The sequence below is a fragment of the Callorhinus ursinus genome, unplaced genomic scaffold (genome assembly GCF_003265705.2).
Source record: "Callorhinus ursinus isolate GAN/ISIS: 27379988/994484 unplaced genomic scaffold, GSC_fseal_2.0 scaffold13, whole genome shotgun sequence".
NCBI classification, from domain to species: Eukaryota; Metazoa; Chordata; class Mammalia; order Carnivora; family Otariidae; genus Callorhinus; species Callorhinus ursinus.
In genome coordinates this window covers 26,016,849-26,029,997 of record NW_027397075.1, presented here as the reverse complement: position 1 = coordinate 26,029,997, position 13,149 = coordinate 26,016,849, and the positions used below count along the sequence as shown (strand labels likewise).

The 13,149-nt window shown below is 42.5% G+C and overlaps 1 protein-coding gene across 7 annotated transcripts in view; it reads right to left on the bottom strand.

The window, feature by feature from the left end:
- The window catches only part of POU2F1 (POU class 2 homeobox 1), a 173,401-nt gene extending 166,636 nt beyond the window's left edge, over positions 1-6,765 (bottom strand). For 2 of the 7 annotated variants that reach the window (XM_073899954.1, XM_073899959.1), the window contains exon 1: positions 6,670-6,760. Coding sequence is in view for 1 of the 7 variants with exons in the window: in XM_025877836.2 (XP_025733621.1) it covers positions 6,670-6,730 (61 nt within the window). In the remaining 6 variants the exon portion in view is untranslated. Of the gene's footprint in view, positions 1-6,669 lie in introns of all 7 variants that reach the window. The other 5 variants (XM_073899955.1, XM_073899960.1, XM_073899956.1 and 2 more) reach the window with 3 other exon arrangements.
- Positions 6,766-13,149: the final 6,384 nt, after the last annotated feature.

Sequence of the window (13,149 nt, the reverse complement as noted above, 5' to 3'; positions counted from 1 at the left end):
GATGCCTAACTCAAGAGTTAAGACTGAAGGCAAGACACTACACCACCGTGACAGCATTTCCTCATCTATAAAGGCTTTAGGATAGATAGTATCTACACTGCCTTCCAGCCATAACGGCTCTAGGATGCTTTGGTTCCTACAAATTTGGACACACCCTGATCTCTACTCTGAACATTTTTATCTGCTACATATTTTAATATATAATTACATACACTGTTTTTTAATTTTCCCTGCTAAGAAAACATACCAACTCCTCCACAACAGAGTCTTATATTTCCCTTGTTATCCCCAAAGACAACTGGCATAAGACTGGGTACACAGCAGATATATTTTGTAAGCAATTAAATAACTGTTTTTAAAAGATTGATTATAATATACTGTCTTGCTGCAGTATGAATCAGCAAAAAAAAAGCCTTTTTTTTCATTAAGCAGACCATTAAAATAAGTGTACTAAAACAAGAAAATAGGTAAGTCACTTTTCTCTAAAAAAGTATATTCAGTCCATAAGTTACAAAGCCAGTCAGCACAACTCCATTATTTGTGACCACATTAAACAAAAAACATAATGTTCATTTCCCAGCCATTCCTGTTTATATCTTCTATTGCAAAGAGAAAGCTGACTAGTCCAAAAAAAAACTACCATAATTTTTATTTTACTGATTTTTTATATACTACAGTTATGATTCCAACATAAAAACTAATAAAGTTACAGAGAATTATGAAATAAATCATGTGACAAATTAAACTGTACTTGCAATGCCTTTCAGCATTGCAGACTAAGTAAAGCTACTACCAATACTCTTATTGAGCTTAGTTTTGTGCTTTTCACATTGTCTTTTTTTTTTTAATTAATATTATGTATCCTTTTCTGGATGAATATCGTTTCCTGGACCGTACTTAAAAAAAAATCTGATAAATCTAAAGGTTTACTGATTCTTCTTTTGCTCATTAATAGCCTTGTCAGCAAAATCTAGGCAACAGTGAAAACTTAAGTATTTGCTTAATTGGAAAACAAAAAACAAAGAAGCTGTATCAGCCAGGGAGCACAAACAAGACAACCCTATCAAATGCTCAGTAACACCCTCTAGTAAAAACACACACGCACACTACGTAAAGAGCTTCTTTAAATCAGAGTATCTGAAACTTAAGATAATTCTCATATTCCAAATTCTAAATATATTGTAAATGGATCAGAAAGTCAGGCGATGGCTCCACTCATGCTATTTTGTCCCACTGTTATTACTGCTGAAAGAGTGTATAAGGGCTCACAGCCAGTTTAGAACGTAGAAATATTGCAGTACAAAATAAAACAGATTTATTCCTAAAAAGAAATATAGGACGGAGGCTGGGAAGATGGCGGAGCAGGAGCATCCTAAGCTTGCCTCTTTCCATGGATACAATTAGATAACACATCAGTGTAAATAACCTAAGAAGAAATATAAATCCACAAAATTATTATCTTTATTCACAAAATGTCAATAATGTGCAAAAATGTTGAGCAGAAGATGGATAAGGAAACTGCTTTTCTCTATGATCTGTAATCATTACCTCTTTCAACTCTGATTCCCCTCAAAAAGATATTTATCTTATTTAAGCAATACAATAAAAGAATTAAGCAAAATCCCTGCCCAAAGAGTTTCCTAAAAGAGAGAGGAGGGGGAGGACGGAAGAATTCATTCAGAAGGGATACAGACACTCAAGTAAGACAGAAATATAATAACCAAATCCGGACTCTAACACCTAGCATTGGATTTCCTTGAAGAAATAAGTAATAAGCATGTTCGCTCAGGCATTTAACATTAAAAGACAAACAGAAACAAGAACATAAATGACCCAAAAGGAGCATGTTTTGTCTGTGACTTGTTCCGTTCAGGAAACAACAATTATTTAAATAGTTCTAAACATAATCACTTCCATTGGGAAAACACATCCTGCTTAAAACTGCACTTTCTTAGTAAGTATTTACTAATCACAAAAACTGTGTAATTGAACAAATACTGTTGTATAAAAGGAAGTTAATGACAGCCATATACCATTATTTTAAAAGAAAATTATTTTTAATAGTGCTTGAAAGACTTATATGCAAAGACTAGAGCTGTGGATTTTCAACAAAAAACAAAACAAAAAAAAACCATTAATAAGGCAATCACCACTACATAATATTATAGTCTTCCTAGTACAAAGAAAACACATTCACGAAAGTGAGTGACCGATTTTAAAAACAACTTAAACACACACAGACACTCACAATTAAATCCAAGATCAAATAATTCAGATTCAAGAAACTTCAAATATTTCATTTTTAATGCAAAATACATATGAAAGATAACATTCAAATTTCTAGTTCTATCATGTTAGAAGCACTGGCCTAAGATATTCAAGGCTCCTTTACACATCTTTGGTGGCCTGGTAAGAGCAATTTAACATTCTGAGCCCTAGACTTATTCCAAAATCCAATGACCAGATGAATAACAGATTAACAATTACTTCAATCTAGGCAGCAATAAAACACATTTATTTCTTCTGCTTTATGCTGCCTATCGATGCAGAGAATAGTAAATTAAAAATATGGCAGAATACTATACAATTTAAACCTGAGTAACAGTTTGCTTTTCCTTGACTACCGGGATTTTTGACAATGACAAAATGAAAGGAATTAGAAATTAGTTGGGGAAAGATGTTAAAAGTTACTTTACAATGATAGCTTGGCAGCAGAATGGTCCTTTCAGATATTAAAAACATTTGGTCAGCTGTCACATGAATTTTCAAGACCTAAACTCAAAAGTACCATTATAATTAATAGGTGGGGCAAGTTAAGAAGGAAGTGACAATGGATCTTCTGAAAACTTGTGAGAAACCGCCTGACAGATGCCTAAGGAGACAGGCAGATTATAAACTTACTAAGGCTTAAAAGTAATCTAAAATTCTGTATCAAGCTTGGAAGACTTAGGGATAAAGCACAGTATCCTACAACATTCCCAGAGCATTTTAATCAGCACTTTTAAGATAAACTGGGAAAAACTACGATGAAAAATGTCTAAAAGGAGTCTTCTGTCAGAAATCATAGGTGGAATCATTACCTCACAACATAATTCTAAAAATCACTAATCAAAAACAAAGTAAATACACAAATCTGTCCAAAAAGAAGTTCGATTTATTTTTAAAAAACTGTTTGCAAAACACATGCTTTCTTATGAGCATCTACCTTATTTTAAACACTATAATTTCAACCTAAAAGAATATATAGCCTTCATTCTCTTCAACTTCACTTTACTCATTGAAATAGGTTCTAAGGCAAATGATCTCTCCCCTTCTTTAGCCTGGCAGCTTCTTACTTGAGTTTGGGAGGTCACAAAGGACCTCTCTAAAATAAGCATTTATATTGATCCCTTCCATGATTATACTTATTTAAAACCCATAATCTTTTTCTGAGAATTTGAGGAAATGAATTTTTACAATAGCACGGAATGCCAACCAAAATATAAGGCTAGTTAACAATACTCATCCTTTTCTCTATTACAAAAATTCTAACAGTGGAATTTTGTTTATAAAATGCAGTGTACATTTTATCATCTTGGATAAAATATCTACAGCCTCGGTAGTGGTTAAATTGCAGCTATAAAGGAAATCGTCCCGAGATAAATGGTTTCCCTATGAGAAGGTTTCACTGCTACACTTCACCTCAGGACAATAAATCAAATTAACTGCACCTTGTCCTCTGTCCAATGACATCATCAGTTTGACCACATCTTGGGAATCGGGTGCAAAAACATATGCTATTTAAGGCATGAAATCTTATTACTGCTTTGTGTCCATTCGACCTCATGCTTCAGGTCTCCAAAGCAGTCATTCACCTGAACATTCACATGAAAGCTACACATTTTTTTCCTGCTGCATTCAGGGCCTGCCTACTGGAGGTGAAAGAGGAAAAATGATGAGAAATGGTAATGTGAAACTGGCTTGCTGTTAGCCCATCAAATCTACAATTTTGTTACAAATTAAACTGAAGACTAATGTCTCCCAAAATATGTACCTAGCAACTGACCATAAAGTGCCTTTTAATTTCAGCGGTTTAACACATCCCTGCTAAATAACACTTCTCTGGTACTTTACTAGCAGGGGTAAAAAACAAACAAACAAAAAAAAACACCAATGAGAAACAACACTATGTTTTTAAAAAACACACTAAAACTATATAAAATAAAAAGGAAAGAAAAGTTTACCAAGGAAGGGAAAGACCAAAAAACGAAAATTACTGTTTCTTCTAAATAATAAAAGTTAGCCTAACTTTCATAGACCAACTGTCCTAATTCTACATAAAACATAAAATCAATTCTGACAACTTCAAGAGAGGTGGGTGTGCTGGGAGGAGAATAAGTTCCAAGATCAGGGTAGACATAATGCCTATGTTTATTCTTCTATGTTCCCTCATTTAACCATGACACAAACACTCAAAACACAATCCCATTTTCTGTCTTTAGGAGCGCTACTGGTAAAATAAGCAAACCTTGACAGGTATAGCACAAAATTAATATCAGCCCTATTTTAAATCAGAATGAAGAAGCTGAAAAGGAAATGCAGCACTGAGACATTCTGAAAGTGCTGTTAATTGGAATTTCTAAAACACTTACTCTACAACTCCTAGGAAAGAAAAAAAAAGCCTACTGGTTTTACAAATACTGCAGACCTTTACAAAGCCTGAAAGCGTTTAACTTGGAGGTAGAAGCCAAGGGGCAGGGGAGAACTATCACTAAAGTGATTTATTTGTATTAAATCAAAATAGGTTTCATTCGCCTCTGAAAATGAGAAAAATTTTTTTCCTTAGGCCTAACATTACTGCAAACTATAAGAAAGTCTTTTTAAGGGAAAACAAAACACGACAGAGTTGAAGCTTAGCTAGGAGCTGCTTTAATGCTGGTTAAGGCCCCAGGAGGGTTTGTTTTGCCCGCGGAGGACGGGTATGTGTATGGAAGTTGGTGGGGGAAAGTCATTTTGGTTATTAGTAAATAAATCAAGCGGCAGAGAATGAGGCCTAGGCAACTGCTAGAGGAGCCAAGGCCTAGCTCTCCCCCTGCTCTTCCCAGCACAGCCTGGGTTTGATCTCAGAGCCCCGTGGATTGCCAAGGAAAAAAAAAAAAAAAGAATCATATCGAACCACAAAAGCACATGGGGCGAATGTAAAATATAAACACGGCGTTGGGCTGTGAGTGGCTGTTATTAAAGGTCTGAATTACTAAACATGAGAGGCGGGGAAAGCCAGGCGGCCATTTCAATAATATAAACCTCCCCGAATTAGACATTATTCAAATGAGAGAGGTTCGGCTAAGCAGAGAGTAAAGAGGACCCAGCACCCAGCAAGAAACCACCACCACAGAACCGGGGAGGGGGATCCCCGCCCTTACCTAACTCCCAACAGGAGAGGGGAAATCTAGAATATTATCAACTTGTCAGGCCGGCCGCTTCTGGGGCAGGGGCAAGAGGGCAGCCCCCTACACCCTAGTTCTTGAGAGGCCTCCGGGTGCTTCTGGGGCCTGGGAGCCAGAGGCCCCCGAGGGCCCCCGGCCGCGTCCGTCCGGGTCGCGCGCAGAGGCGGGGGCGCGGGGAGGGGCAGGGCGGCGAGGAAGATCAGACCACGCCAGGCACCTCCAACCCAACTCCCCGGAGAAAAGTACGACCCACGAGGGAGAGGGGTCTTTTCCAGGACCTACAGGGACTGCTGACCGATGGTCCAGAGCACATGGGGCTGCCCCAGAGGACATCCCCCTCCGAGGGGAACTTTCCACGAGGGCCGCCTTTCAACCCTGTCCGCCCCGGAGGGGGCGAAGCGGACCCCTGCGCGGGCTCCCCAACCCCGCCGCCCCGAGGCCACCTCACAGCGCCCACGACCGCTCACCCCTACCCACCTAGAGCGCAGGCCTGGCTCAGGTCAGGCCGCCACACGGGGGACAGGCGGGGCGCGGCCGAGGTGCCCGGGGCCGTGACCCCCGGGCTCAGCCCCGCTCCGACCCCCGTGCGGCTGCGGGGCGCGGGCGCCGGCAGGACGCTCTCCCCGGGCGCCCCCCTCCCCCGCCCGGGCCCTGTCCCGGGGCGGGGGGGGGGGGGCACGTCTGGCTGTCCGGCCGCCGGGGTCCGCTCCGGCCCCGCCGCCTCCCCGGCATTGTGCTTTCCACCACCTCCATCCCCCTCCACGCCCCCCCCAACCCCGCGCCCGCCCGGCCGGGTCGCCCGCCCGCGCCCCGCCGGCCCGGCGGCTATGAATATGTAAAATGTCTTTATTGTCCTCTCCCTGTGCCCCGGCCCCGCGGCCCCGCCGCGGACCCGCTCGGGTTCGGGCACCGCGGCGAGGAGGCGGCGGCGGCCGGCGGAGGAGGAGGGCCGGTGCCGGCGGGCGGGCGGGCGAGCAGCGGCGGCGGGGTGGGCCGGGGGCAGGAGGAGGGCGGTGGATCGCAGCCCCCTTTACCCCTTGTCTTCCCCCTCCGCCTGGCCGCTCCGAGCCTCTTTCCCCCTCCGCTCGGCGCCCGGCGGGGGCTCCGTGCTCCCCGGCCCCCCATCTCCCCGCCGTTAATTATAATAATCCTGAGTACTAATAAATTATGCTAAGTCGCGGGGGGGGCAGCGGGAGCCGGGGTTGAGTATGAATATGAATATGTAAAATGCTGTAATGATTACCTGCTGCTGCTGCCGCCGCGGCTGAACTCTCATCTTGACTCGCTGCTCCTCCGTCCGCCATTTTGAATATTTTAACCAAAATCGCCCGGTCGATAAACCCTCCCTCGCTCCGGCTCCCCTCCCCCCTCCCGCCCTCCGTGCCTCCTCCCTCCTCTCCGCCCCCTCCCGCTCCTTCTTCTCCCCGGGCGCGCGCCAGGGGGCGCGCGAGGCCGACCCCTTGGAGGAGCCCCACCCCTTCGGGCGCTCTGCGCACGCGCCTCCTGGCCGCTGTGGCTCTTCAGTAGCTAAAGCGCCCTCAACCTGCCAGTCACCCCTTCCCTGCATTTTTTTCTCTCGGCTCTGCACATGCGCAACTTTCTCCACGCGCCTGAAATGCAGGCGGCGCATGCGTTACCTCCCCTGGGCTCCTTGTTGAAGCGTAGCCCGTGTAGTACGTTAAGTGCTCGTCCCTTCTTACAATCCTCCCTCTCTTCCCGCCTCACTGCCCTGCCAGCTTTACTCCGACGTCCCCCCAGTGGACAGTGGCATTTTAAAGGAAGGGCAGGGGACACGGCGGCCAAGAGCGTGGAAACGCGTAGAGTTCTCGTGGGCGGACCAGTCCCCGCGTCTCCTCCGCTGCGCACTTTTTAAGGCTTTCCGCGCTGTGGAACCGCTGACAACAAAGGAGGGGCAGCTCCCCTGCTAGGTAATTTCCGGCCCGGTGGGCAGGTAGGGGCGGAAACGCCCGCCGAGGAGAGCAGGGCTGGAGGCACCTGCTGAGCTCTGCGCGGGCGTCCCGCTTTAAATTTGAATCCTAACTAGTCCACGCCCCCAACTCTGCAAATGCTGGAGACCCGGCCCGGCTAACGTGAGGGGGAGTGTCTTGTGCTGGTTTTAATTAGCCCCAAATCTCTTCTGCTCTACTTGTTTCTAATACCCGGCCGCCTTCTCCGGAGCTGGGCGTTTAAGTTGCTAATTTCCGCCCCTACCCTCCCTGGGGTTTTCTTGCTCCTGGATTGCCGCTCACCCGATCGAAACGAAGAGCCGATTCCCTCGTCCATGGATAGGCACGCTCCCCTTCCTTTGGCTTAGGAACATACTTAAAAGCGACTGGAAACTGATGACCTAATAAATAAAAACATCGAAATCAGCAGTAGCTTCATCCAGAATTTTACTTTGCTGTGTTTCTCAGAGCAAATATAATAGTAGGCGTTTCTATTGTAAATATCTTTATTTCAGTCGTGTTCTAAGGTTTCTTTAATGGTAAATTTCTCTGAACAAGACCCAGTTCTAATTACTTTACGAATTCTTTAAAAAAAAAACCTAAAATTTTTCCAGTTTTTTTTTTAAGTGTGAAAAGAAAAGCCTATCTCATAAGCAAAGTTAGAAAAAAAGAAAGGAGGCGCCTGGGTGGCAGAGTGGGTAGAGTATGTGACGCCAGTTTCAGCGTCCTGAGTTCAAACCCCACCTCGTGTGTAGAGCTTACCTAAATATATTTCTTTAATAAAAAAGAAAGTCAATCCTAGATAGTCTGTCTTGAAGAGAGAAATGACTGTAAAGTTTAAATTGAGAATTGCAGATTCTACATTGAAGAAAAACGGATCTCTAAGAGAGTCAGCGGTTATTCTAACGGCTAGAGTTTTAATCACGGGTCTTAGCCTCCTCATTGAATTCCTTACCCTGTGTAAGTACAGTTGAAGCTATTGTCAGTGACAGCCAATGAATTTGGGGTGGGATTGATTTATTCATGGTAATTAAGCCTTAGGGTGTGTGCAGGACTGTTCAAACCAAATAATTGGGCCACCATATAATCTAATTATTTCAAGCCACACCACCCTCCATTAAGGAAATGCAAATTTCAATCATGTTGCATTTAATCCGGAAATATAGCCTAAGTTAGATTCACCGGCATTACCATGGAGGAAGTTTCAAAATCATCAACCTATTTGAAACACAGCTAATTACCTGCCCCTGCTCTGAGGACAAGGAATTTGAAATTACCTCCACTAAGAAAAGGAACCTGAATACTTTTACTTAAATTCCTATCTTCTATTTAATCTTTGTTTTGCTCTTTAGTTCAAAAAGTAAATTAATATGACTTTCAGAAAGTAATTGGAGCTAATGCATGTGCTATTCATTCTTTATCTCATTTCCATAAAAAGAAATTTTCATGGAATGAATTTTTATTTAAGGAAGAATAGCTCTGTGAGGAAAAAAATAGTTTAAAATAGTCTGTATCAATGATTCATTTTCCTCTTAATGAAAATATTTATGCCTGGGCATAGTAGGTATTCATAAATATTTGCTGAATAAAAAATAATGAATAATACAGTTATATTTGTTAGGATTATTTTAAAAATTGATAAAGTCATTTATTCAACAAATATTTATGAGCATCTGCATTCTGCCAGAAACTTTACTAGGTGATAAAAATACAAAAATGTATAAAACACTGCTTTGACCTCAGCAAACTCCGTGTATCAATTCTTTTTTTTAATCCTCACAACTCTGGGAGGTAGAAAGTGTTTATCCCAGTTTTCCAGCATGAGGAAATCGAGACGTAGGGATGTTGCATAACTTGCCTGTATTAGGGTTCTCCAGAGGAATGAAACCAGTAGGAGATATATATGTGATTTTCATTTTGCAGTTGATACTTGAACAAGGCAGGGTTTAGGATTGCTGACCCCCCACGCAGGCGAAAGCCCAAGTATAGCTTTTAATCCCTCAAAAATGTAACAGACTACCATTGACCGGGGAAGCCTTACCAATAACATAAATAGTCCAGCAGTCGATTAACACTTTTTTTTTGTATGTTATATGTATATGTATTATAAATAAATATAAAATAACACATTTTGTATATGTATGTTATATATTGTATTACTGTATTCTTATAATAAAGTAAGCTAGAGAAAAAATGCCATTAAAATCATAAGGAAGAAAAAATACATTTACAGTAGTATATGGTAAAAAATCCATGTATAAGTGAACCTGCACACTTCCAACCCATGTTATTCAAGGAGCAACTGTATATATGAAAGAGATTTGTTATGAGGAATTCGCTTATACAGTTTTGGAGGTTGAGAAGTCACTTTGTGTTCCTTCCACCATTATCCTGTACCTTTAATATCCATTCCCACACATGGTCCCTAGATTTCTGTCTGTATAAATTAGAAAACTCACATCGTTCTTTTGGAGTGTGGCGTCCGTCCTCATGAGTCAGGTGATGAGCAGCTCAGGTCTCATGGTAATTTGATGGCCCATGGTTAAGCATTAGGTCCTTACCAAGGTCTAGTAGCAGGCCAAGAGCTATTTCTCAAAAGGAGAAGAGTTATCCATAGAGGATGTCAGTCTTTGTTCTAAAATCCTAAGAGTCTGAGCTGCAAGTCACCTGTTGGGACCTGCCAAAGACTCCTAGTAGCATCCTTACCTGCCACTGACACTTTGAGCACCGTTGGATCTGCTGGACCCTATGGCCCAAATGGCAGAGAAGCTTGTGCAGCACTCTGGACATATTGCAGAGTCTTCTTATTCAACAGCTTTTTGAGTCACTTGGGGTATGGTTTGGAATAATACACCCAAATGGAATATGTTGCCTCCAAAATCCAAAGAGGCCCCCTCAGCATTGTGTCTCTTTTTTGGTTGTAAGAGAGGCCAGATGTAACAACTTACCCATTACCTTAGAAGGGATAAGTTGACATGCTCACACCACGGGACCCCTAAAAATTTCACTGAGATAGAAGGCCCCTGAATTTGTGCCAGATTTTTTTCCCATCTTCTGACACACCAAGGTCTTACCAGTAAGTCTAAAGTGGTTACTACCTCTTGCTCGCTGGGTCCAATCAGCATGATATCATCAGTGTAATGGATCAGTGTGATAGCCTGTGGAAGAGAAAGGAGATCAAGATGCCTATGAATTAAATTATGACGTAGAGCTGGGAAGTTGATACACCTCTGAGGTGGGACAGGGAAGGTGTCATGCTGGCCTTGCCAGCTGAAAGCAAACTGCTTCTGGTGGTTCTCACTGACAGGGATGGAGAAAAAGGCATTTGCCAGCCCAAGAGTTGCATATCGGTTTCCAGGGGATGTGTTAATTTGCTCAAGCAGCGAAACCACGTCTGGTACAGCAGCTGCAAGTGGAATCACCACCTAGTTCAGCTTGACAATAATCCACTGTCATTCTCCAAGATCCATCTGTCTTCTGTACAAGCCACATAGGAGAGTTAAATGGGGATGTGGTGGGAACGACCACCCCTGCATCTTCCAGATCTTTGACGGTGGCCCTGATCTCTGCAATCCCTCCAATATGCAGTGTTGCTTTGGGTGTATTATTTTCCTTGACAGAGGCAGATCTAGTGGCTTCCATGTGGCCTTTCCCACTCTAATAGCCCTCAGTCCACAGGGCAGGGAACCAATGTGGGGATACTGCCAGGTGTTTCACTTTTTCAGGATGGGGAAAATTGAGGCATAGAGATGTGAAGTAACTTGCCTAAAGCCACACCACTATTAAACAGGAGAGCTGCGAGTCATATACAGGTAAGGAGCTTACTCTTAACTGTGATAGTCTGCTGCTGGCTTTGGATCAGGCAAAATCCTGCAGGTTCATATATTTCAGCGTGGGAAGAGACTATATTAACAAATAATGTCCTTGTATGTAATCTCATCATAATAAAAATATATAAAAACATGTTCACACAAAAACATACATAAATGGCAGCTCTATTACAATCGCCAAAAACTAGAAACAATCCAAATGTCCTTCCACAGGTGAATGAATAAACAAACAGGGGTACGTTCATGCTGTGGAATACTATTCAGCAATAAAAAGGAATGAACTACGGACATGTACAACAACTTCAATGAATCTCAAAGGCATTATGCTGAGTGAAAGAAGGCAGTCCCAAAGGAATCCTACTATTGTGATTCCATTTATATGACCTTCTTGAAATCACAAAACTACAGTGATGGAAAATAGATCAGTGGTTGCCAGGAGGTAATGGTGGGAGAAGGTGCAACTATAAGGGATAGGCACATGAGAGGACTTTTTGGGTAATGGAATTGGTCTGTATCCTGATTGTGCTGGTGGTAACAAAAATCTATACATGGGGTTTTATTCATATGTATACACACACAAGGTATAGAAGTAGTCAAGGGTATGATAGTAAGTCTGCCAAAGTGTTACTCCTACTGGATGTTCCTTATTAACAGTAGTGATGTGTGAATGGGAAGATGTCAGTCCATCTTGCTAAGTGCACCACATAAGCCTCTGCAGCTAGGTGTGACCATGTGACTAAATTTTGGCTACTGAGTTTAAGGAATTGCTGGATAGGATTTCTGGAAGAGCTCTTACAAGAAGCAAGTTCCTTCTTCTTTTCTCCGTTTTTTCCCCTCCTGTTGTCTGGAACATAGATGCCAAGATCGAAATTCCTCCAGGGTTTCTGGGCTGTAGAGTGATGTTGTTCTCAAGAGATCAGGCCATGTGGGGAGCAAGAAACAAGTCCAATCCTCTTCACGGGCTGAAGAGAAGCCTAGACCCGGGCCTGGCACGCCTTCCTTGTACTGAAGTTAAGTCTTGGTGCTGCTATGTTAAAAGACTGAAGAATCCAGGCTCTGGGGGATGTGTTTTAATGATTGTAACTATGCTAGGTGACTAAATTAAAAATTGTCATTTTTTTTATGAACAGCTCCAACATTTTGCTGTTCATAAAGATTATCATTCTAATAGAGCAAATTAATGCCTTTAGTGACCTGGGGGTGCGTTTCATAACTAATTGATCTTATAGCAGAGGCTTCCATGCCCCTTAAAGTGGGATGAAAACCAACCCTCTACCTCCTCTTTAGCCAGGAAGGCTCTGCTTTACCTATATTGGAGTTTACGACAAGGTTTCATTTGAAAACATGGTATCGCTGCTTTTGGTTATATACACATATGAAATTTACTGCTTCGTTGCTTAAAGATGCATGTGCTATGGATACTTCATTGAAGTAAAGCAAGCTTGGCAACAGTAACTTTTACAAAAAGTTCTCAAAATAAAATGATCTATGGCCATTGTATATGAAGCACCAGGAGCTTAAGCTCCATTTCCTCCATGTCTTACTTCATACCCAGGAGTTTTGCCAGGGAAGATTTTGATCTTGCTTCTGATACCTCCATGGTCTTCTACCTTGAACAGGTGGAGAGGGCTTCTATTAAATGAATGAATATATTCCGATCACATATATTAACGTTCATAAGAGGATGTCAAACTTACTGGCCGAAGCTGACTGCTGCAATTTATGTTTCTACTCTTAATGTATAACGTAGAGTATTTGTACTCCTCAGAGAACGTACACTGAAGTTTTTAACAAGTCAATACTTATCAAAAAGCTCAATATCATTGATGGAAAACTATCTGATGGATACATAGCCCATTTTCCCCCTCTGGTTCAGGGTCAGCAAATTCGTGATGCTACTCTTACTACCATTCCTTCCAAGCCTCTTTCCAACTTTAATCCATAGGC